Consider the following 25,450-nt stretch of genomic DNA (forward strand, 5'->3'; position numbering starts at 1 on the left):
TATAATAGGGTTAAGTAGCAGGTCACTCAGTGTTGGTTAATAAGTAAGAACATATAAATAAGATTAAGTTAACATCTATTTATTTATATGTGCTCAGTAGTGCATTATTTTCTACCTGGTGTATTCCTACGCATAAACAAGCCAATGATGAATATCTAATTATGAATAATTGTATGCAAATATCAATTTACATATTATAAATGTGTCCTCCTTTATTACCCTTGTTATAGTTAACTTATTACTATAAATGTGTCTAGTTTCAAAATTTGACCTATTGATGTTTAATTGTTGGATTATGCTTGGGCCGTTGCTGGGGGGGGGGGGGAGGGGGTTGCACTTGGTGGTGCCGTCCATGATATGGCACGGTCGGGCCGGGCCTGCAGCATTCTCAACTTTGCCGTGTTGGGCTTTCTTTTGGGAGTCTTATTTTCTCTATTTTGTCAACAAAAATAAATGTTACAAATTAAAAACATACAAGTAAAATTGTATTATACTACAGCATTGTATGTGTCTTATCAATAAAGGTAACGATGTATATATAATCATATAAAAGAACACGGATATCTTGCCACAAAACTGATGCATGCGGATATTTTACCTTCGAAAGACTGGTGGGGACATGTCAACATCATGAACTTCATCTTCTTGAGTCTAAACATCCTAAGTCCCGTGTTAAGTAACGATTTGTGATCAGCTTATGGCAAAGATTATTTATATATACAACGTTTTTACTTTTGGCCCCACAGCAGATCCTTTTGACAACATACATTTACTAAAAATAATAAAAAAAAGAGCTTTCTAAGAATCGCATTTTATCTATTGATATAGCTTTAGCATTTTAACACAGACAGACAGACCGCAGATACCTAACAAAAGACAAATTGAAAACAAGGTAATCTTATTCAATGATAATGGTTTAAAATTTATTTAATTAGTGGTCATTAGGAAATATTTATGAACCTTTTGATTTTTTTCTATTTAGAACATCTTTACGTAACCCGTCATTACAATAGTTGTAGTCGGCACGTACCGGAAACGTGCACTGAAATTAATTAGACTTCATGCAAACAAAACTAGGGTGATATTTCAGTTGGTAATAATAGTGCTTTCAAGAACCAGTCTCTGTAAACTTCAAAGTAAGTGTATTATTTCTTTAAATGACAATAAATTTACTCTTAAAAATTTCAAGAAAGTTTCTGAGTGCTTTATTCGTTCACAAATTAGAAACGTTCATTTCAGCCTTAACTATCGATGTTGTTCGTTAAGTTTTCATGACAGGAGATATTCTTATAAATTTACAACTTAAGGTTATCATCATGTTTTCGTCAGCGGTCCTAGAGAATAGTGAATAGACTGCTGCATGCCAATTAACCTGAATTACCGAGCGATTCACTTAAATTACCGAGCGATTCACTTAAATTACCGAGCGATTCACTTAAATGACCGAGCGATTCACTTAAATGACCGAGCGATTCACTTAAATTGCCGAGCGATTCACTTAAATTGCCGAGCGATTCACTTAAATTGCAGAGCGATTCATTTAAATTTCCGAAGTATTCACTTAGATTGCTGAGCGATTCACTTAAATTGCCAAGAAATTCACTTAAATTTCAAGCGATTCACTTAAACTGCCGAGCGATTAACTTAAATTTCCGTAAGATTCACTTAAATTGCTGAGCTATTCAATTAAATGTCCGTAAGATTCACTTAAATTGTCGAGCGGTTCACTTAAACATCCGAGCGATTCATTTAAATTTCCGAGCGATTCATTTAATTTTCCATAAGATTCACTTAAACTTCCGAGCGATTCACTTAAATTGCCGAACGATTCACTGAAATTGCCGAGCGGATCACTAAAACTGCCGGCCATTACACTTAACGAGCAATTCACATAAAATATCTAGCAATTCACTTTAAGTGATGAAAGATTCACTTATTTTGCCGACAGATTCACTTGATCTGGCCATCGTGTTGTCGTGTTTTTGACAAGAAGTTGTTATTCCCTGCGGTCTGGAGACCGCAGGGTATTGGTACGCGTTTAACTTTTGAGGCATGGAGGAGCACGTGACCTATTTTCGGTACATGGAGGGGCATGTGATCTGTAAACCGTATATGATTGGTTAATTGACCTTTTCAAAAACCCAGCTAAATACCGTTTGCCGGTACGTTACGGATTTACCTGTAGGGAATTAGTCCGAATAATACCTAATTGAGAACAAAAAACTATTACGTGATATTTCTAATTTTCTATAATTATTATACCGTTTAAGGTGGAAAAACTTGAATGATGTGTTTGAAAATTATCAATGTTTCTTTAATATCTATCTAAAATTTTACAAACAATAAATTGTTTAAACTGAAAATCTACAAAATTAAAATATTCGTAGTGGCATCTGCCATAATAAATAGAGATATTTTCTGCGTAAACTTGTGTGTTAACTTTATTTTTTACTCGGAATTATTCATAAAATGGTAGGCCTATTTAATAATTTTCTTAAAAGAAATAATTGTTTTATGTTCGACCTTCTCCGGTCTTCAACGGTCACCAGTTATCAAAGACCTTCTTCTATATTGATCGATTATTGTCAACTATATTCCTGATACAAACGTTTATTTATCTCCCCCCCCCCCAAATAATGTTTAAAATAGTTAAATGAAATATCTTTATATCATCGCAGGAAACCATTTTACTTGTAAGTATATTGGGGAGTTATTTCTTATCCGCGTAGACTATTTTCTTTTTTGCAGAGACCTTTATTTTCATTTTCATCCCGTTAATGCATGACACGCTTTTGTCTGGAACTTGTATGATAAACGTTTCTATTTTTTCCCTATAAAACTCAGATAAATCGTCTGCGATGAAGTTTGATAAACTACCGCCAGTAGCAGACGACAATGGTCACGTGAGAAGCATCAATGGAGACATCCGGTGTGAACCAGACCCGGACACACAATGTGGTTTTGGTTCTTTCCGCCCACAATTCTTGCAGGTAGGCCAAAATGCTTATCATAAATCCTAAAAGAAACTGGAGTTTGACCGGTTGCCGGACAAAAATCACACATTTCTTTTAGTGTAGCTTTTTAAGAAATCAAGATAAAACGCGAAACATTCACGGGGACACGGTCTACCTAATCTTCTAGGGGTAGGTTCTCTTGCGTTACCATACGCTACTGCACCGTTACTGAAGACATGATTTTGTCCGAGCTTATGTCTTATAACTCGGGTAGCGTTTGAATTATATAAAGTTATAGCTTTGGCTTTTACAATATAATATATGTAATTTTGCTCAGGCTTCTTTGACTTATGATTGGTAATAAATGATTCTCAAATGATTTAAATAACAATAAGAATTAAGGAGACGTTTATCGCGTGTTCCGTTATGACGTCAGTTCCGGTAATTTTATTTTTTGCACTGATGAAGGCATATAGCCGAAACGTATGCAATTAATAATTAAATAATTACTGAATTTTCGTGTTTGTGTGGCTTATCTGTTTATTCTAATTAACCAAGGAAAAGTAAAGATTAAAAGTGACAAAGTTATTGTAAATCACGTTAAGTAGTTTCAATATTACAAACAGTACATTGCGTGGATTTAGTGTACTAAGAGTATATTGGTATAACGGCGTGACATACCTGTGACACATATATAGAGGATAGATTCTATTTAAGTTGCTGCTATAAATACAGGATTTATTTTCATCGAGCAGCAAAGAAATATGAAAATTTTCATACCACAAGATGTAAATAAATCCGTTACGAATAGAAAAAAAAAACTTGAATTTTCTGTTTATTATATAATATTTCTCTTTTTTAATCTTATAGATGGGAAAAGTTCCCTTTTAACTTTGTGTTTTGACTGAATTTAGAAGAAAGTAGTCCGGCAAGACACCAGTAAAAATATGGAAAATATGTTTAACTGCAGTGAAAAATAAATTTGTACAGTGAAAATACGGGTAATAAAATTACGCATTTTATTTCATCAATATTTTTCAATATTTCATTTATAAGTATATAATATTATATATATTATTTTTGTCATGATTTCAGGTTTTTGCAAGAATCGGCGCGTTTATTGGTGTATACAGTATTTCCGGTCTTCTCACCTCAACTTTGACTGTTTACGTCAATTCTCAGGTAATATTCAAGACACAGAAATTCCGTTTTGTCTTTAATGTAATTATCACCTCAAAACTTAATTTCAACAAAAATGAGTTTCTAATATTCGAGGGTTATTTAGAAACTTTGTATAATTCCTTCATCAAATGCCCCAAATCGCTGGAACTTTTAACAAATTATATGCTTGTGTGTTCGTAAACTTCAACATTTATATACATATATGTGTACATTTAATAAGGTAAATGCTAAAACTATTTTTTACAGTTTAGACAAACATGCATGTCACCCATACCAGTAGCGTTATTAAACGTCAATACAAAAATGACGTTGCTTAATTTACTATAAGCCGTACTTTCTCTACTTTGTCGCCAGTGAAATGCACGCACTTTATGTGTTTCTAAGTTTCAATAAACAATACCTCTTTGAATGAATATCAGCTGTTGAGATTGTTTTGCAAGTTCAGAAGTGGAATCAACCTTTTCCCCCTCAAACTCTCCTAATATCTAGAAAAGCCCTAACTTCAATTGGACTACGTCATGCTGGCTATCAATTAAGCTTTACACAAAACCTTACTACAATTTACAACTGAATGTTTTTTTTATCAACGTCATTTCTTTTCCAGCAACCAATTATTAAATGATAGGAAACAAAAAGGTGTCGTTTCCGTTAAAACGATGTAACTGATAGATTGTGTGTCAAGTTTCAACAATGGTGAATGACTATTTTTAAAGATATCGCAAAATTATACAAACTTTCATATTAACTCCCATATACATGTAGTACTGCTAGTAAAAGGCATTCAGAATGAAATTTGTAGTCATATTTTGATAAACTGACAATTGAATAACTGAAAAACAAAATACCGAGTTTTTACATTATGTAATATTTATCTTGGACTTTTATTATTTCTTCTTTGGTTTGTCTCCAACTCCCGCTGGTGCCTCATAAATAAATTAACTTGATTCTGCAAACAAATCTTATACTTATTTTGGACAAATTCTAAAATTCTTGTATCTTTGTGGTCAACATAAGGTAAAATGTACATTGAAATAGACACAGGATGATAATCTGCGTTCGACATCCGGTTCAATTAAAATGGTTGCAGCATGATAATAAGTGGTCGGCATATGACTCAATGTCCATTAAAATAGACCCTAGATAATAACTTGTTTTCGACATTAGACTCAATGTTTATTGAAAAAGCTGCAATATGACCATTTGTGGTCGACATTAGATTCAATGTACATTAAAATAGACGCAGTATGGTAATTTGTGGTCGACATTACGTTCAATGTACATCAATTTTTTCATTCTTTTTTTTTCACAATATGTTTTACAGCAAAATAATAATAAGAAATGGCTGATACGTTAAAGATATTTAGGTTTTAATGATCACTTTCAAACAACTATCTCGAATAACTTTTGCGTTAACATTTCTCTGAATTTGAAAGGTTTCAATGTTAGAGAAGCAGTTTGGATTCAGTAGTGCGGAGACTGGTCTCCTAATGAGCTGTAATGATATAGGCTTCCTGACATGTGTTGTCTTTGCTGGATACATCGCTAGAAAGGTAATTAGAAAAGTGTAAAGTTTGCTGGATACATCGCTAGAAAGGTATTTAGAAAAGTGTAAAGTTTGCTGGATACATCGCTAGAAAGGTAATTAGGCAAGTGTAAAGTTTGCTGGATACATCGCTAGAAAGGTAATGATATAAGCTTCTGACAAGTATAAAATTTGCTGGATACATCGCTAGAAAGGTAATTAGACAAGTGCAAAATATGCTGGATACATCGCTAGAAAGGTAATTAGACAAGTATAAAATTTGCTGGATACATCGCTAGAAAGGTAATTAGAAAAGTGTAAAGTTTGCTGGATACATCGCTAGAAAGGTAGTTAGACAAGTGCAAAAATATGCTGGATACATCGCTAGAAAGGTAATTAGAAAAGTGTAAAGTTTGCTGGATACATCGCTAGAAAGGTAATTAGACAAGTGCAAAATATGCTGGATACATCGCTAGAAAGGTAATTAGACAAGTATAAAATTTGCTGGATACATCGATAGAAAGGTAATTAGACAAGTGCAAAATATGCTGGATACATCGCTAGAAAGGTAATTAGACAAGTATAAAATTTGCTGGATACATCGCTAGAAAGGTAATTAGAAAAGTGTAAAGTTTGCTGGATACATCGCTAGAAAGGTAATTAGACAAGTATAAAATTTGCTGGATACATCGCTAGAAAGGTAATTAGACAAGTGCAAAATATGCTGGATACATCGCTAGAAAGGTAATTAAAAAGTGTAAAATTTGCTGGATACATCGCTAGAAAGGTAATTAAATAAGCTTCTGACAAGTGTAAAATTTACTAGGTACATCGCTAAGAAGGGATGATCCCAAACAATAATGTACACAAGTCCAAGTTTGTGTATTATTGTTCGGCCTCATCGTAATAGGAGCAAATTATTTATCACTTAAAATCAAAGCATCTGAATTGATTTAAATATTCGATGTTAAATAAAAAAATTTCTGAAGATAAGCCAAGTTTGGATATTTTACAAATGTTGCTCGGCCCTCGAATGTCTTGATCCATATTGGCATTATATTAACAAAGCAATAGGAAAACTATTTTAATGTTCTTAAGGAAAACAATAAAAACAAACATGGAAATGACTACATTTCTTTCAAGTAAATATCTATGGCAATACTGACAACGATGTTTTAATGGTTCTCACCTGTGTCATTTTTAAGATAATAATATAATGACAACGATGTTTCAGTAAGTGTTGTTTTCATATCGTATCAAGGGTTCTGACCTGTGTATTTTTTAAGAAATCCTCAGCGACAAGATATTTTATATTAAAGGTACATATTCCTAGAGGGTTGGGTATCAGCACTATTTTGTTTGGCGTATGTGGAATAATGTGTGCACTGCCGTACTTTTTACAAGACCATTCTTCATACGATATTGAAAGTAGATCAAGTAATATCGGAATGTCAAACGTGTCGGTTGTAAGAGCTGCAGGCGGCCGGAAGGTGCCTCTATGTCAGAACGAGACTATGAACGCCGACGGAAGTTGTAACGCGGCTGAAGGAAGTGCGCAAGCCACGGCGAACATGGAACAACTACATATCAAAAAAGTTGCCTACTGTCTCATTGCTGTAGGGATGGTACGTATAAATTGATGAATTTCTAAATCTGTTTTGTTTTCTGGTTTGAATGTTATAATTTATTTTTCGTCTAATTTATCCCTTTTTTTTCTTTTGTTAACCAGTTTTTGTTAAATAAAATGTAAAAGAAATAATAACTTTTTATAAATATATTTTAAGTAAAATAAAGACATGAAGAACAATGTTTCCTGTCAGTTTGACAAGTATTGGGTAATATCTTTATTGCCTTGCTCTCTTACAACTTGGCAAGTGGTAAGCAATCATATATGATTGACATGCTCTGAACGCTTGACAAGTACTTGGCAACCATGTTTGATTTTATGCTCTCGAAAAACTTGGTTAGTGGTAAGCAACCATGTTCGGCTGGAATGATCTGTCAGCTTGGTCAAGTGTTTAACAACAATTTTCGTATTGCCTCCTTGGCAAGGACTAAATAGCCATATTTGATTTGCATGTTTTGCCAACTTTCCAAAGAGCCATATTTGATTTGCATGTTCTGCCAACATTCCAAATTAGCAATGTTTGAATGGCATGTTCCACCAGATGACAAGAGCTAACTAATCATGTTTCATTTGCATGTTCAAAAGGTCAAGGACGCGGGTTTTGTATTTATTACTCTTTATATCTCAGAATACATAATACAATTTTAGAGTCGTTACCGCTTTCCTATTGCAGGTATTTCAAGGCGTCGGAAAATCTGTCCGTTATCCATTTGTTACCTTATATGTGGATGACGCTGTCGACAAACGAAAAACTGGTTTTTACATGGGAATTTTGACTGGTACCGGAATATTTGGTCCGGCACTTGCTTATCTGCTGGGTGGCCTCTTTAGTAAAATATATGTCACGCTTGAACGTACGTTTATAAGTACTTTTATAAGCAACATTTACTTGATTCTAGAGTTAAAGATATACTATGCTCAAGTTTATAATTTCAAATATTGATAATTGCTACACAGACTCTTTTAAATATAGAATATGCATGTTGTGACTACACACAAAGTAGATATCTTATGTTTGACACAATAAGAATATATAGTGTTCTTTAAAAAAAACCTGGCTATTTTTGTTAAGAAAGGACAAACTTTACCTGATCTATAATAAGATATGCAGCTTCCAACACACAGTTTGTACATTCATTTTTACTATTAAACATATTCAGAAAGAATTACATATATTTCTATTAATTTCTCGGATAAAAATATTTTACTCTAAGATGAGCATAATATATCTTTAATACATCTAATTGCTGGCATGACAGCGCAATTGCAAACTGGCATATAATGGACAGTTGAGTGCGTAAAATCTTTACCTAATCTTTAACTGTATCTGAATGACGTCAGAAATCGCCAATGAAAACGTATTGTAGAATCGGACATTTCTTAGATAACTTTATAGCGTCACGTGTAGCGTTTCTTCGGTATAAAATAAAGATATTAGTTGGTTTGTTCTGTACCGCAGTACTATGGTAGCTAATTTGGAGCGCTTTTGTGCGTCGTGTTAGCACTAGCGACAACACAACAAAGCGCCAAACGGCGGGTTGTCGGACTTTCGTCTTGTCGTCCTGTCTCTAGCGTACGCCAAACAGCGCGTTGTTTTGCGGCGCAGTATCGCGATGTCGTTTGGCGTGCGCTAGAGACAGGACGACAAGACGACAGTGCGACAACGCGCCGTTTGGCGTTTTGTCGCTAGCGACAAGGCGAACAGGAGATAACAATAAAGGATGTTAACGACAACGCAACTCGCAGTGTACCAAAAAACCACCATAGCAGTGCAGTACTCGACCAATTTAATTTTGTAAATACTTACTAATGGTTACTAAGCTATACGTAATGATGTCTGTAAGGCAAATAACGTGTAAGTTTCTTAAACTACTTGACTTACAGACTGAAATGTGGGAATTAACAACAATAAAAGTATTATGCTTTATAAAATCGTATAGTAAATTTAAATACTTTTTTGTCCAATAAAATATGAATATTTTCAGCGGTCAGTATCACACCCACTGATCCACGATGGATAGGGGCGTGGTGGCTGGGGTTTCTTGTGTTCGGGTCATTTGCAATACTATTCAGTGTTCCAATTATGTGTTTCCCTCGTAAGCTAAGAAGTAAAAGCCGAATGAAAGATTTAGAAATATCGGAGAAACAGATGAAGCCAGCTGCAAAAAGGAGTGCGTCCAAAACATTGAAGCATGAACTGAAAGGTATTAAACTCTCCGAGAGTTTTACATTAGTACCAATAACAAGTATTAAGTCAATGTAGCCTTATAATTACATTTAAAAATATCATTCTCGTAAATAAACTACCACTTTCGGTATATCATTCTACCACTTCCGGTTTATAATGCTTCCACTTCCGGTATATAATACTACCACTTCCGGTAAATACTACTACCACTTCCGGTAAATAATACTACCACTTCCGGTATATAATACTATCACTTCCGGTATATAATGCTCTGTAAATAAAATACATCGATATTCTAAAATCTTTTATCTTGAATATGATAAATAATTATTTTTTTCAGAATTTGGACAAACAGTCGGGCGTGTTTTACGTAACCCTGTGTACATGGTCATAACCATATCGTCCTGTATTAACATAATAGGAGTGGCTGGAGTTTTATCATTCATGCCGAAATATCTTGCTGCACAATACACGATCCCGTTATGGCAGGCGAACATTATACTTGGTAAGAATAATTTATTTTAGATAACAGCATGCCAACATTTAATGTGTTTCGGTAGGTTCAGCGCAATCTACATGTAAACGCGGACATAACACAATGGGGGAACCTTGACAGTACGGTAGTAACAAGACGTTAGTACTACATGATATGGTGAAGCGCGACAGTACAATGGTGACAGTACGAAAGTACAATAGCCAAGAGCGACAGTACAATGGTGACAGTACGAAAGTGATAGCCAAGCGCGACAGTACAATGGTGACAGTACAAAAGTACGATAGCCAAGCGCGACAGTACAATGGTGACAGTACGAAACTTTGATAGCCATGCGCAACAGTACAATGGTGACAGTACGAAAGTACAATAGCCAAGCACGACAGTACGATAGCGACATTGCAATGGTGGCAGTTTTAATTCCACTGAACTTTCGCTCTTCGCCATCGTCCTGTTGAACTGTCACCATTCTAATGCCTTGGTTTGCGCTCTGAGTCCTTAGGGAAAAAGGTGCTTGCCCTAACAGAACATAGCCGCTTACTTGTAATTCCAATATGTTCAAAAGTAAGCTCTATTTAAAGCAAAGACGATTGTATTGAGAGTCACGTTACCTTCCATGCTAGAGGAAGTTAAATATAAAGTAATGGTAATGAGATGTTTAACAATGTCTTGCTTGAACCTTCATTTGAGGCATACTTTGTATTTGGATTGTTATTAATGTCACAGGGTGATAAAAAAAGTGAAGCTTAAACTGGACTCGAACCTGGAACTCTCGGAATACCGTTCCATGGCTCTATCGACTGACCTATCCGACCACTTACACATCTTCTATCCTAAAAGTGAACAGTTCTGAACCATGACATACTCCCCAGCTATATTGAAACTCGTCCTCGAATTTCTCAGGGTTACAGAGTAATGTAGATTAAAATCTGAGCTATATGTAGTCACGTTACTACGTTGGTCGCCAAATGTTAAAGTATGCAGTCTGGTCGGAACTTGAACCCGGACCCTTGGAGTACCAGGCCCTTTACACATTTTTTCTCCTTAGTAGTGAAAATTTCTGCACCGTGATATAAACGTCAAAAATAAATTGTCATTTGTTAACAATTTCAAACTATATTAATTTTTTCTTTGTTCCCCCGTAGCACCGCCTTAATAATTGTTCGACAGTAACAACAACGTTTTACTTTTCTTTGATGGCCTACCAAAAGTATTTATTTCCCTATTTGTTTCAGCTCTAAGTTCAATATCGGCTGTGGCGCTGGGTTCTTTTCTCGGAGGTGTGATGTCACGTAAAATTGAGATGACCCCACAGACTACATTAAAATTATTGATATTTTTCTATCTGTTAAATTTTATATGTATGTGCAGTGGGTTCCTTCTCGGATGTGATCAGCCAGCTTTGGTTGGAGATAATGGCAAAAGGTATTATTATATGAGCAGCGTCATGACAAAACCAACGTAATGGGTTTGCGAACAGCATGGATCCAGACCAGCCTGCGCATCCGCCAAGTCTGATCAGGATCCATGCTGTTCGCTTACAAAAGTAGAGAAGCTAATAGCGAACAGCATGGATCCTGATCAGACTGCGCGGATGCGCAGGCTGGTCTGGATCCGTGCTGGTCGCAAACCCATTATGTTGGTTTTGTCGTGACGCGGCTCATATAATTATATATACACATGGAAATAAATTATGCACACCCCCGGCATTTTGCCTCAATTTTGACATGACAACAACCGAAAATTTAAATGTTATTTGGGTAAAGGGACGAACCACCTGTAGGCCTAATCAATCTGCAACAACTGGAACAAGCTCTGAACTAAGAATAGCAAAATTTACCTCAAAATCGTATAAGCGCCTTATTAAGTTTTCGATAGTATGAGGAGAAGGTTTGAGGCTATCATCCGGGCACGTGGCGATTACAACACGTTATTAAGGGGGCAGGGGACCATAAATGAACAATTTTGTATTTCAGTATGGCCAGAAACACAATTCCAAATATTTCAAAATCTGTTTCACAGGCTGATAACATGCTGCACAGCATTATTCAAGGATATTTGACATACATGTAAGTAAATAATAGTTTGCATGCATTGCTCCTTACATAAATGACTGACAGCAATTTATGTTTACCCCCACCCACCAAAAATCACACCTAAAATATACCAATATGGACAATCTTCATGAAGGTGCAGCATACTCAAGAATTCGCCCGATTCTTTGTAAAATATCGCTAAACCAGTGCAATGAATGGAATTTCAAAAATGACCAATAAAGTGTCTGTCATAGTTTAGATTTTTCACAAAATTTAACCAAAATTTCTTACTTGTTTGGCGCCAACTGTTAAAGCTTGATTTTTAACTTTTTCACCTCCATTCGGAGAGTCATAAATACATACACAGCTACCAAAATGCTTTGTTTCGGGTAAAAACCCAAAAATACTGCTCTTTCCTTTACACACAAACAAGAAAGAATTACAATGACAGAGAAATATCAAAAGTTTCAAGTTCCTTCAAAATATCATGTCTAAGTTATTAACAAAAATTGACGGGGCCATCGTTCAGCTTTGTCCCCTGTCCCCTTAAAAAATTGGCTACATAACGTCATTTTAGGTTACGTTATCGTTAACATTTACCGAAATTATCCACTTGAAAAAGTTTTGTCAATCGAGTCGTCATTTCGTGACAGTGATTTCAATCACAACCAATTTTAAATTTCCGGTGTGTACTTAACTTATTTCCAGTTGTATATATATTCTTTTTCTTTATGATAAATCTAATAGTGTTAAAAAGGACGCTTACTATAATAAAAGATCTATGATTCAAGATATTCCGAATAAATTTGAAGGTGTTAAACATATCAATATATGCTTGCTGCCATTTAATCAAATCTGAAGGAATTAAAGCTACCATTAGACGATTCTTGCCATATATTTAAATTTGTAGGAAAAGACGTCCGGATAGCTCAATAGGTAGAGCGTTTGACTGTGAATCTGACGATCCGGGTTCGATTCCTGGACGATTCCGGTCACTTTTGCTGTGATTTATCATGAATTTTTTTTACGGTCATTCGCACTGTGCCTCTCTGCTCGAGCATGTACAGAAGTTTCAGTTTCTTGCAAAAGTGGAGGCAGTTAGTACTGGTTAAGTGCTTTACAGCCAGGAACGATGCGTTAGCTGAAGTAAGCTCTGGTGATAATGTGGCTTACTGCCGTGACCCAGAGTGAAAACCACATCCACTACCTATCGGAAGATGCTTGTTTATTTATTTATTTATTCATTCATTTATTTACTTATTCTTTTTAGATATCATTCTTAGATATTCTACTTTCATGTTTGGATTAAGTTTCATATCTAATATTTAAACTTTTCCTCCTATATACAAGCATTAAAAATTTCTTTAGTATTTTAATCTAATTTTTCCTCGGTTGGCTAATTAGTCCAACATTATATGTAATAAACTATTAAAGACTCTTTTTTTATAAAGTGAGTTGTCCCCCTTGTTCACACCTGTTGAATCGTGCGTACAAGGTTGTGTCTGCGACGACGAGAAATATTTCCCAGTTTGCGGCGATGATGGACGGTCGTATTTTAGCCCTTGCCATGCCGGGTGCACGGTGAAAGATGTTACGGTATATTTGTGATTACTAACTATATAGTCGACTAAATTAAAATAAGACATTTATACACTAGCATTTTTTTTACACTTTTCTTGATTGAGGATACAGTTATAAATATTTTTAATTGTTTTTGTTTGTTTGTTGTTTTTAATTGATTTTACGTCACACCGACACAGTATAAGTCATATGGCGACGTTCTAGATTTACTGGTGGGTGCCGTTCCGTGCATTATTTCAGGCAAGAACGGGCTCCTAAGTAGAACCACCGACGTTCCGTAAGCTAGCTGGATAGCTTCCTCGCATGAAAGAATCCACAGTCCCTGACGGGATTCGAACCCACAGCAGTGAGGGACAAGTGGTTTGAAGTCAACGACCTTAAGCAAACGGCCATAACTTAACGTTTACTTTTATTACAAGTAAAGGTATTTAAAGATCCTGTATGTTGTAATTGAGGTTGTAAACCACACTTAAGAGGAATTATTTATATGTATATAATTATGCTTATAAAACAATTTTCAAACATCGAAGAATATGCAAATTATGTACTGCAAATATTTGTACATCTTATATGTAATCATTAAAATATATGCATTCAATTCTTATCGAAAAAATTGAGTTAGACTTTATAGAAACTATTTTTTTTAATTACCTCCCTTTATATACATGAAATGTAAATTCGGTAATATCTTTATAAATAACGCTTTTTGGAACTTACAAAATTGAAAATTTTTAATTTGAGCATCGTATTTATGATACAAAACCATAAAAAAAATGTGTTACATGATCTTTCAGCTGAAATAAGAAATGAGCCGTGTCACGACAAAACCAACATAGTGGGTTTGCGACCAGCATGGATCCAGACCAGCCTGCGCATCCGCGCAGTCTGGTTAGGATTCATGCTGTTCGCCATTAGTTTCTCTACTTGTAATAGGGTTGGTAAGCGAACAGCATGAATCCTAACCAGACTGCGCGGATGCGCAGGCTGGTCTGGAACCATGCTGGTCGCAAACCCACTATGTTGGTTTTGTCGTGACACGGCTCAGTCTGATTAGGATCCATGCTGTTCGCTTACCAACCCTATTACAAGTAGAGAAACTAATGGCGAACAGCATGGATCCTGATCAGACTGTGCGGATGCGCAGGCTGGTCTGGATCTATGCTGGTCGCAAACCCATTATGTTGGTTTTGTCGTGACGCGGCTCATTTCTTATTTCAGACATTTATGAACTGCTCGTGTATAAGCACGGGTCAGGCTACAGCTGGACTCTGTGATCAAGGGTGCTCGTCTAAGTTGTACACTTACGCTGCCTTCACGTTTGTTGGAAAACTTTTCACAGCCTTCAAGATTATACCTACATTTTTGGCAAAAATTAGGTACTCTAAAATTTATTTACTCTCATTTAGTGGCAATTACACAAAACAATGATTACTTTAAACTTTGCTAGATAATATTTGAACGTTATCATTGATTTTTCACCAATTTGCATAATTACTATGATGCCAACAGTGTTTTTTTTTATCAGAGGAGAGAACTAGAACATGCATAATGCCAAACTCCTCGTGGCGGTTACTTCCCTTTATTATAAGAATTAAGAGGTGATTGGCATTGCAGTTTCGATAGGGCGTGAGTTCAGTTCAAACCCCTGAATATGCAGTTTTTAAATATTTGTCTTTTGTCTTTCTTTTTTTCGTTTCGTCAGATTATGATTTTCTTTATTAATTCATATCATAAATTTGTAATTAAAACAATGAAGTTTTTTTGTGTGTATATTTAACTGTGATTAACTAGATGTGTTTTGCTAATATATACCGTATTTACTGTTACAGATGCGTTGAGGAAAGGGACAGAGCAGCTGCTTCAGCATTTTCCGGATTTTTAGTTTCTGCTCTAGGTATACTGACATACATGTATATTTACAATTATTTAATGTGAAAAAACTCTCATTTAAAATGAAGGGTAAAACGTAGCTGCGTATCAAAAGAACTATGATAACTTGCTGTCAAAATTACAACATAGTATCTGAGTATTGATATTGGCAAATTTATTTGTGCATTATTTTATCCTCATTCATGTTCGGAACTGTTTCTATTTATTAATACTGATTGGCTGCTGGACCCTGTTACACTCGGAAATATTATTTTTATGTAGGTTTGATTCCCGGCCTTGTTATATATTCGGAAATATTATTCTAATGTAGGTGTGATTAACGGCCTTGTTATATTTGAAAATATTATTTTTATGTAGGGTTGGTTCCAAGTCTTGTTATCTTCTGTAATATTATTTTCATAAGGTTTGATTCCCGGCCTTGTTATATTCGGAAAAAATTATTTTCATGTAGGTTTGGTTCCCAGTCTTGTTATGTTCGGAAATATTATTTTCATGTAGGTTTGGTTCCCGGCCTTGTTATATATAAAAAACTGCTATTTTATGTAGGTTGGATGCCGGGCCCTGTTATATTTGGAAGGATTATTGACGGAACTTGTTCACTGTGGAAATACACGTGCGGGGAACGCCAGTCTTGTCTACTTTACGACATCGTATTTTTCCGTAATGCTGTTCACGGATACGGGACAATAGCGACATCCGTCGCCATGGGTATCGTCATTATGTTGTATATCTATTTCCGTGTTAAAGGAGTCACGAAATGGCGGGAGGACGAAAAGAAACCGGAAGTAGAAAACACAATTAGTGTTGGAAATGAACAAAATGGAAAGGTCAGAGTTATATCAATTTTTTTTCTTGTAAATGTAATCTGAAACATATATAGTATATTTATAAACAAGATTAATTTGACAGATGATTAATTTGACAGATGATTTAATTTGACAGATGATTAATTTTTACAGATGATTAATTTTTACAGATGATTAATTTGACAGACGATAAATCTTACTGATGCATATAAATAGACTGTCAATAGATACAACAAGCCCCGCGGCTTAAGTTTGCCTATTATTCATAATTGTTTCAACAGAAACAACTATGATAGTTACCTTTATACATTAAATATTCAAAATAGCATTTCTTTATGCTAAAGGCCCATTTTATCTCCAAAATGCATATCATTTTTATTTCTCAAAAACTTTTATTTTTTCCAGAAAATTCTCATTTCCTTTAAACTTAACCTATCTTTTGCTCTGTTGGCAATTGGTATAATGATAGTGAATTAATATTTTGCATGGAAGTCAAAAAACTACTTTGTTTACATTTTCCCACCTTTAAGACATATTATTGCAATTTCAGACAACAACCTTTAGCTGTTTTTAAACATTTTTTAACATGCCCTAAATCCATTAAATTATAATTAAAACATTACATGACATTTCTAAAGAATAAGAAAAATATTTATTTCTGAGGCACATTGTGACTTTAAAATTTGAATCTTATTACACAAAAGCATGGACTTGCGGAACATTTGTTTCATTTAATTTATTGTGATTTTTTCTTTTCTTTTGACAGATATACAAACCAATGGAGAAAACAGATGATTGAAAGTAATACAAGAAAAAAACAATCAGCAATTTATTTGTTCTAACTTCCGTGTTTTAAAGCTGTTACAATGGACAGTGTCCGAGACTACATCCTATTACATCACGGTCGTTCGTAATAAAGGACGCTTTCGTTCAATAAACTTTGACCATTTCCTTGCTTTTTTATTGTTTTTTAACAGTATGACTTATTTTTGTTGCTTCTCGTTTGTGTAAAGTTCTTTATCATAACCCCTCGAGCAAGGATACGAATGTCAGCCATTGGTAAACAACAACAACAACAACAACAACAACAACATTTATTTAGCAATTAAGCATTACAATGCTTTTAGCCATAATATACATTTGACATAAGGTGACAAATGACACGAGAAATCATTAGCAATCAAATATTTTCTGCATAGAGAAGCTTACACTATAAATAAACTAGTTTGACATAGGTAAATTTAAATCGATACCAATATAATAATTATCAAATTTCTAAACTATTCCTTAATTTATTTGAAAAAAATATATATTTTGATAAGTTTAACAATTGTCTTTCATTATCTGTGGACATCAGTCTATCAAATTTATTAAGAGTTGGCCACCTACAAAAATATGGTTTGAAGTATTTTTTCCTTATTTCTCGATATATTGGGCAGACAAGAAGAAAATGATACTCATCTTCAATTATATAATCTTGGTTGCAAAATTTACATATTCTATTAGTTCGTTCTATATTAAGATATCTACCTCTTTCTATTTCTAAATTATGCGATGATAATCTAAATCTACTTAAGGCAATCCGAAATTTCCTTTCACTTATTGAATTTAAATATGTTTCAAAGTTAAAAGATTGTTTAAACCTACAGTAAGTAAGTAAACGTTGTGAATTGTTTATGTTTGCATACCAAGCTTGATAATAATTATCTAATATCCTTTGTTTAATTTCTAAAAATGTAAAATTTCCATTATCTTGATTTATCCATATATTTGAAAGTCCTAGATTGTTTAACATTGTTTTTTATATGAAAGGCCCAATTTGAATTATTGTATGTTATATTATTATTGGCATCATTCTTAAGCATGATATAAATTTGTTTTTGCAAAGAGTTGTCTGATTTCAGTAAATGGATCCAATATCTTATCATATTTATTTTTCTAAAAATAATCATAGGAACTCTCCCTAATTCTCCGTAGAGACCAGTAGTATTAGTTGATTTATTAACATATAAAAGTTTTCGACAGAATTTTGTATGAATAAGTTCTATATCTGTTCCTGCATTCATTCCCCAGACTTCTGAACAGTAGTTTAGTACAGTAGCAACTAGCAAATCAAACAATTTACTTTTTTTCACTAGTAGAAAATTCATACTTATCCAAAATTGAAAATAGTTTATGTAAAAATTTAGATGCATGTTCTGCAATACATTTTTTGGGTTCTATTCTAATTTGCATTTTTGAAAAAATATACGCCTAAATATTTAAAAGAAGTAACATTTGCTAATGGAGTATTATAAAGGTAAAAGTCATAATTTGTATGTTTACTGCCTTTTTTTAAAAAATCATATTCTTAAAGTCGTTGAAGAATTTATTTTAAGACCCCATGTATTACAATATATTTCATTATCATTTATTATTGATTGTAAGGATTCTGGTGATGTTGCAAATAACACCTGATCATCTGCGTATAAAATTAAAAATAAAATTAAATCTTTCATATGTGAATAATCCATCTAGATTAGTATTTATATTGTCAACAATATCATTTACGAACATCATAAACATCAAAGAAGAACTCGGGTCTCCCTGTTTCACGCCCAAGTGTGAGAGAATTGGCTCAGAGAGTCTATTATTAAACCTAATACGTAATCGAACAGTTCTATACATAGATTTTATTGCGTTTACCATTCTAGAGCTAACGTTTTCACTTAATAACTTTTGCCAGAGAGATGATCTATTTATCTTATCAAAACATTTTTCATAATCAATGAATACACTATATACTTTTTTACCAGAATTTAATAACTTTGAAATAACAGAATGCAAAATGAAAACACAATCGACTGTACTTTTCCCTTTTTGAAATCCGAATTGATTATTAGCAATTTTCTCATATTGTATAGTCCATTTAGTTAACCTATTTAAAAGTACCTGAGAATATATTTTGGCTATTATATTATTTAAAGTTACACCACGATAGTTTTTTGCGTCAGTTTTGTCTCCGCCTTTAAATATTGGTATAATATATCCATCTCCCCAAGCTTCAGGGTAATCAGAATTTAAGAATAATCTATTAAATATATTAAGTAAGTATGAGAAATGATATCATACGACGACTTAATAATTTCTGCGGATATACAATCGGGACCACATGCCTTAAAACTTTTTTGTCCATATACTGCGTTCCGAATTTCATTCTCGGTAATATCTTTATCTAAATTTTCATAAATATTGGTTTCTTGTCTAAATTCTGATTCTTGATCATTAGTTTCAGGTATTTCCCCAAAAAGATTATTAAAGTGATCGTAAAGTTCATCTATTTCTATTTTTTCTTCACAGATGTTTTTACTTTTATAGCATTTTTTTATTGACTTCCAGAATGTACGCGGTTGTGTTTTTGCAATTTCTTCTAAACGTTTCGCTTCATTAATTTTAAAATTTGTTTTTGCTTTTTTCTTTATTAGATTGTATTTAGTTCTACTTTTGGTGAATTTAATTCTATTTTCATCAGTTTTATTTCTCAGAAATAAATTCCTAGCTATTTTAAATTCTTTTTTAGCCAAGAAGCATGATTCATCAAACCATTTCGACTTTTTATGTGTCCGAATTTGTATATCCGAAACAGGGACATCCTTTCCGAATATTTTCATAGCATTTGAATACAAATAGTTTGAAAGTGTCTCGGTCTGTGTTTTCAACAGTATAGTTATCCCAACGCAGGAATCTATATCAGTTTTATTTGCAAGTAGAAGTTCTAAAAAATCTTTTACTTTGTCATTATCCCAAATTATTTTGTTTTCAGTAACATTTTCTTTAACCCTGCTATATGTCTGATCATTAAATAGACGACATTTTCTATTAAAGGTAAAATATAAAGGTGCATGATCCGAAAATTCATTCCATTCTAGAATATCAAAATCAGAAATAAAACTATAATTCAAAAAATGTGATAAAAGATAATCAGTTACACTAAGTCCACGTACTGAGCAGAAGGTAAAGTCACCTTTACCTTGATCTCCATGTATTCGACCATTAAGTATGATATATCCTGTACTTTTACACATAGAAATTAATTTTTTTCCATTATTATCAATACAATTATCTTGATTTATACGTATTGGTATATTACTAATTTCAACCATTAAATCATCATCATTATCAATATCAAGGTATCTATCATACTCTAAAATATCATTTAAATCGGACGTTCTTGAATTGAAGTCTCCTATTACATAGACTTTCCCTAATTTACTATATTTTTCTATACCTTTTTCAATTTCTTCAAAAAAATCTACTTCTTTATGATTTAATACATTTGAGCCTTTCGGCGGAATATACAAATTGCATAAAAATACATCTTCATTGAAATCAAAAACATCATGAGAAATTTTAAGCCATATAAGTCCATCATTGTTCTTTTCAATAACAGATATTTTACTTTTTAACTTATTACGAAAATATATTGAGAGTCCTCCACTATATCGACCTTTCTTAGTTCCTTTGCTTTTATTACCAAAAATATGAACACTGCTATATCCTTCGATATCTATATTGTATGTATGTGTTTTACTAATCCATGTTTCGCTTAACAAAATTAGGTCAAACGAATTTATGTATTTAATAAATTCATCATCAGTTATCTTTCTCAATAAGCCATTAACATTCCATGAGATACACTTTAGCTCCTCTCGACATCCCTAGTTTGTAATTTGCTTAAATTCCTCACTGTCTTTATGTTGAACAAAAAGTCTATCACCGATCCACTTGATCTTATTTCCGGCTGCCTTTTCTCTCCGCATAATATGATTTAACGCTTGTCTTTTTTCTAGAGTTGATTTAGTGAGTTGTACTCCTACACCAGTTTTCAAAGATTTTAAATGCTCTTTTCGTTCGAAAGATGTTTTTCGGATCAATTCCCTATCCTTTAGCCGATTAAATTTTACCAAAATAGGCCTGGGTCCCTTTCCTTCTTTTGAACCAATTCTATTTACGAAATCAATTTGTATATCATCCGTTATATTCAGATTGTCTTTAATGAACCTTTTAATCGTTAGCTCACAGTCCTCGTCAACTTCTTCTTTTAATCCATAAAACATAAGATTTTCTCTTAATCCATGAAATTCCACATCATTAACTTTTGATTCGAGTTGTTGGTTTTTTTGCTTCAAGATTGTTCACCATTTCCTGGAAATTTTTTACATTTTTCACCTAGCCTTTTAATTTCTTGCTTTGCCGACTCTAACTTCTTCTTACTTTCCTCAGTTTCCTGATTTATGAATGTACATGATGCTTCAGTTTGTTCAACTCGTATGTCAATGTCTTTGACTTTAGTTTCTAATGTATCAACTTTCAAACATACCCTATTTACGGCTTTTTCAATACTATCAATTTTAGACATTGACTTTTTAATTTGTTTCATATCGTTTATCAAATCAGCAGCCCAAGGTGGCGGGCTGATACTCTGTACACCGGCAGCATTGAAAGGCATGTATGACTGTGGTGGCATGAATGTCATGTTTAAAGGGTTCGGAATGGGAGGGGTGTATGCCATACTGGATGGTATATTGTTATCCATTTCATAAGCCTTTGCGCCAAATTTGAAATAGTCCGGCGAAGAAGTATTAAGTCGTTTGTTTTGTTTACTCACACTTTGTGTACTGTCCGTTTCCTGACCACTGGTCAAACCGGTTTCCCTCGTTATGTGTGTAAAGTCTGTGTTATCTAAGTTTATCGGTGAAATAACTTTCCTTTTTCCTCGCTTTTTCTTCGACTCTGAGTTCGCTTTATCACTATTTATCTTCGGAGGCATCAAGTATTAATCCTATATGTCACTCAAATAATATTCCTGTCACTTATTTTTAAATTTAACTATGCTTTAAATCAAGTTTTATTCCAAAATTTTACTGCTCGAAATTTCGTGTCTACACCCCATGTCACGTGATCTTACTCAATTGGTAAACACTTTATAACTTATCGCTATATTAACTATTGAGGTGTGAAAATTCAATTGTATAACGTAATTTCTTGGCCACTAATGTGATAATGTATTTTTTTCATACGATTTCTGCAAAATAAAAGGGGGACCGAGAAATAAATACACATGCACATGCCTTAAGTAGAAGGCGCTTACAAACTCACGCACGCACGCGCACACACGCACGCAACAACATTTAAGTAGCCTACTACATCATAATTTGCCGATGATTTTATAGGCCTAGTATAGTTATGGTAATTAAGTACATGCATCTTGAACGGAGGTCAAAATAGAAAGCCTACTACATGTACTATCACATTTTGCTACTTGTATGATTGCCATACAAAACATTTGACTTCAAGGCACATTACGCCTCAGAAACAAATAAATTTTTACTCCTTGACAAAGGGCAAACATGTGTTTTATTACATTTGAATTATGATTTAAGAGCATGTTAGATGCTTCTTACCTTAAAAACTAGTCCTAATTGTGATATTTTGATTATTTGTCATAACCAGTAGCAACATGTAAACAAAGCAATTTTATTAATTACATACAAAATAGTAAAAATACTAAATCACTATAATTGTACAAATTGTTAAAAGCAAAATAACAGAAAAGGTGAGTCTGATAATTTGCCAGTGAGTCTCTTTTTGTAATCTAGAAAGAAATACCAAAAATTTAAAGCTTTTGAGAAATATAAACAAACGCGTTTCTAAGGCATAATGGGCCTTTAACCAATTTCTTCGCAGCCACTTTACACTTGCGTAAAACCTCGCTTATATAAACGTTATACACGACTGCTGACAATCTATGAAGTTTCTGTTTTTTCTCTGAAAGTAAAGCGTGCTGAATCATAATGTTTCTTGATAGGTTATATGGCCCTTTATAAACGGTTGGCTACATATATAACCCGAGCCGCAAGACCATATAACTTGTCGAATATTTGTCTAACTAATGGTGTTATTTCCTCAAATTTTTATTGCAGAAAAATATACAAGAAAAAAAATGTATTCTAGATATGTTTTATCTATGTGCCCAATGAATTAATATCCTGAGATTTTAGACAGTGCTTAGTAAAAATGTTTTATAACCTCGAGGCCAGGTGGTCAATGTTATAATTTCCTATTTGGATAAATTAGAATGATTCTCTTGTAATAATGATGACAATAATGAATATATCCCGGTACGATGTAAAAATTGTCAAACTAAGTCTTGTGTATCTGTTCATGAAGTTTTTCCTATATTTGACCAAAGAAGTTTTTCCTATATTGGATCAGAGAAGATTTTCTATATAAGACAAGAGAAATGTTTTTCTATATTGGACCAGAGAAGTTTTTCCTATATTGGACCAGAGAAGAAATGTATAGAGCGGACAAGGTGTTTGTTTATAAAGAGAGCAATCGTACGCGTTTGTAAAGGAAATAAATCATTAGTTTCTGACAGGATATGGCCTGAATGAGATAAATATGAATAAATCTAATAAATATATACATGTATGAGATATTCCTTCTTCACATAGTTCTATGTACAGTATATAGTCTTTTCATTTTGTATTTTTAATAAACGTATTATCTTTCCAGACACGGTTATAGGAATTTACTTAATATTAGTACACATTTTTTTGTGATTTAGTTAGCAGGAAACTTTTACAATATCAGTAATATCCAAACATGAATAAATCATTAATTTATTCAAACAATTTGACGTCAAATATGATATACAGTAGAACTTCTATGAGTCGAACTTCGATTAGTCGATTTTCTCGATGTGTCGAAGAAAAATGAAAGTCCCGACTTTTCCCTCTAAATATTCCTTATAAAAACCTATTTATGAGTCGAGATTTTATGTGTCGATTTTTTCGATGTGTCGAAGTTTTTTCGTGGTCCGTGTTAAGTAAATCTAGTGCAATTTACCACAAATAAGTCGAAGTCGTTCGATTATTTTGACACCTTCGATCTCGAGACATTTTTCACACCTTATCTGGCTGCGAAGATGATTTCCAATTAACTTGTTTGACAGGTGTTAATTTCACAGCCGTGTGTTCAAAGATAAAAAGTGTGATTATATAATCGTTACTTATTTAATTGCCGTGGTGGTATTTGAAAGTAAACAGTAAGAATTACTTTCATTTGAAAACATCCTTGACCCGGTGTCGCGTGAGAATAACACGTTAAATATATTCTATAAGCTGGTTAAGTTATCGCCCTTTCGTATTGTTACGCCTTTTGCAACTCTATTGTTTACGTCATCGGGTAGCCGTGAAAAAAGTGATTTAACATGCTATATTTATCATTGTAATATTTATCATTGTAAAATGTGAATATCAGATTAATGATGGAAAAACGTGAAATAGGTTTCGTTATATACCTTATAATAAGGACTAGTCACGGGTCGAAATTTTGTTATGAAATTGAGAGCGATTCATGAGTCGAAGTCCCGATGTGTCGAAGTTTTTACGCAAGTCCCTTCAACTTCGACTTACCGAAGTTCTACTGTACTTACAAATTGTAATGTCTGTATTTTAGAGGAAATCATTCGGTAAGATTACGACGGCCTCTTAAGTGTAATAAGTAAATAAGTGTTTAAGTCTCTCCCGTGTGGAGGAATGAAAAGGATGATAAGTATAATCAAACTCCCCGCAGCAGTTACTTCCCCTGATCAAAGCGTGACGTAACCGCTGTGAGGAGTTTGAAGTATAGAATAAATCTTAATGCTTTCTTGATTTAATTACTATATTATAGCTCTACATCAAAACTTATGTCAAGATGCTGTGTTATGATACTATTAGTATCTTAATGAATGTATTAATTAATACGAAAAATAACATGTTTTCTAATTTATTTCGTTCATTTAAATATGTTGAAGGTATTATTATAACAATATATTGTTAACAGTAATTAAAATGTCTCATTAAATATTTTTCTATACATTACATTATATAATATTCAGGAAGCGTTTATTTTAAAAGAAAACATTTGTTGACCCTGCTCATTTGAACGCATTACATTAAAACACGCGGAATGAAACGGAATATTCCGAAAGTAAACAAGCTCGTGACGTAAATCTTTGGAGCTAAATCTCTATCTATACGTGAACATATTAAATTTTAGTCCAGTATTTCATATTGATCATTATTTTACCTACACATGTAGTTCCGTTTTATTTTATTCACTGAATACAATTATTATTGTTAC

The 25,450-nt window shown here is 33.4% G+C and overlaps 1 protein-coding gene across 1 annotated transcript; it reads left to right on the forward strand.

The window, feature by feature from the left end:
• The first annotated feature begins 1,026 nt into the window (after positions 1-1,026).
• LOC132723512 (solute carrier organic anion transporter family member 2A1-like) lies at positions 1,027-17,228 on the forward strand. The gene is made up of 14 exons (XM_060708237.1): positions 1,027-1,136; positions 2,845-2,990; positions 4,050-4,136; positions 5,570-5,686; positions 6,978-7,283; positions 7,959-8,139; positions 9,271-9,489; positions 9,814-9,978; positions 11,202-11,391; positions 13,454-13,598; positions 14,802-14,959; positions 15,413-15,477; positions 16,020-16,300; positions 17,046-17,228. Exons 2-14 carry the CDS (start codon positions 2,859-2,861, stop codon positions 17,076-17,078), a joined length of 2,079 nt encoding a protein of 692 aa, XP_060564220.1. The 5' UTR covers positions 1,027-1,136; positions 2,845-2,858; the 3' UTR covers positions 17,079-17,228.
• Positions 17,229-25,450: the final 8,222 nt, after the last annotated feature.

Source organism: Ruditapes philippinarum, unplaced genomic scaffold (assembly GCF_026571515.1).
Source record: "Ruditapes philippinarum isolate M1 unplaced genomic scaffold, ASM2657151v2 ctg4087_1_1_1_1, whole genome shotgun sequence".
NCBI classification, from domain to species: domain Eukaryota; kingdom Metazoa; phylum Mollusca; class Bivalvia; order Venerida; family Veneridae; genus Ruditapes; species Ruditapes philippinarum.

What these genes read in the sequence shown, in the direction of transcription:
- LOC132723512 (XM_060708237.1), top strand. Translation starts at nt 2,859, where the DNA reads ATGAAGTTTGATAAACTACCGCCAGTAGCAGACGACAATGGTCACGTG. An exon ending in CTGGATACATCGCTAGAAAG is followed by an intron (nt 5,687 to 6,977) that starts GTAATTAGAAAA and finishes TTTATATTAAAG; the next exon opens with GTACATATTCCTAGAGGGTT. An exon ending in GTCTCATTGCTGTAGGGATG is followed by an intron (nt 7,284 to 7,958) that starts GTACGTATAAAT and finishes TTCCTATTGCAG; the next exon opens with GTATTTCAAGGCGTCGGAAA.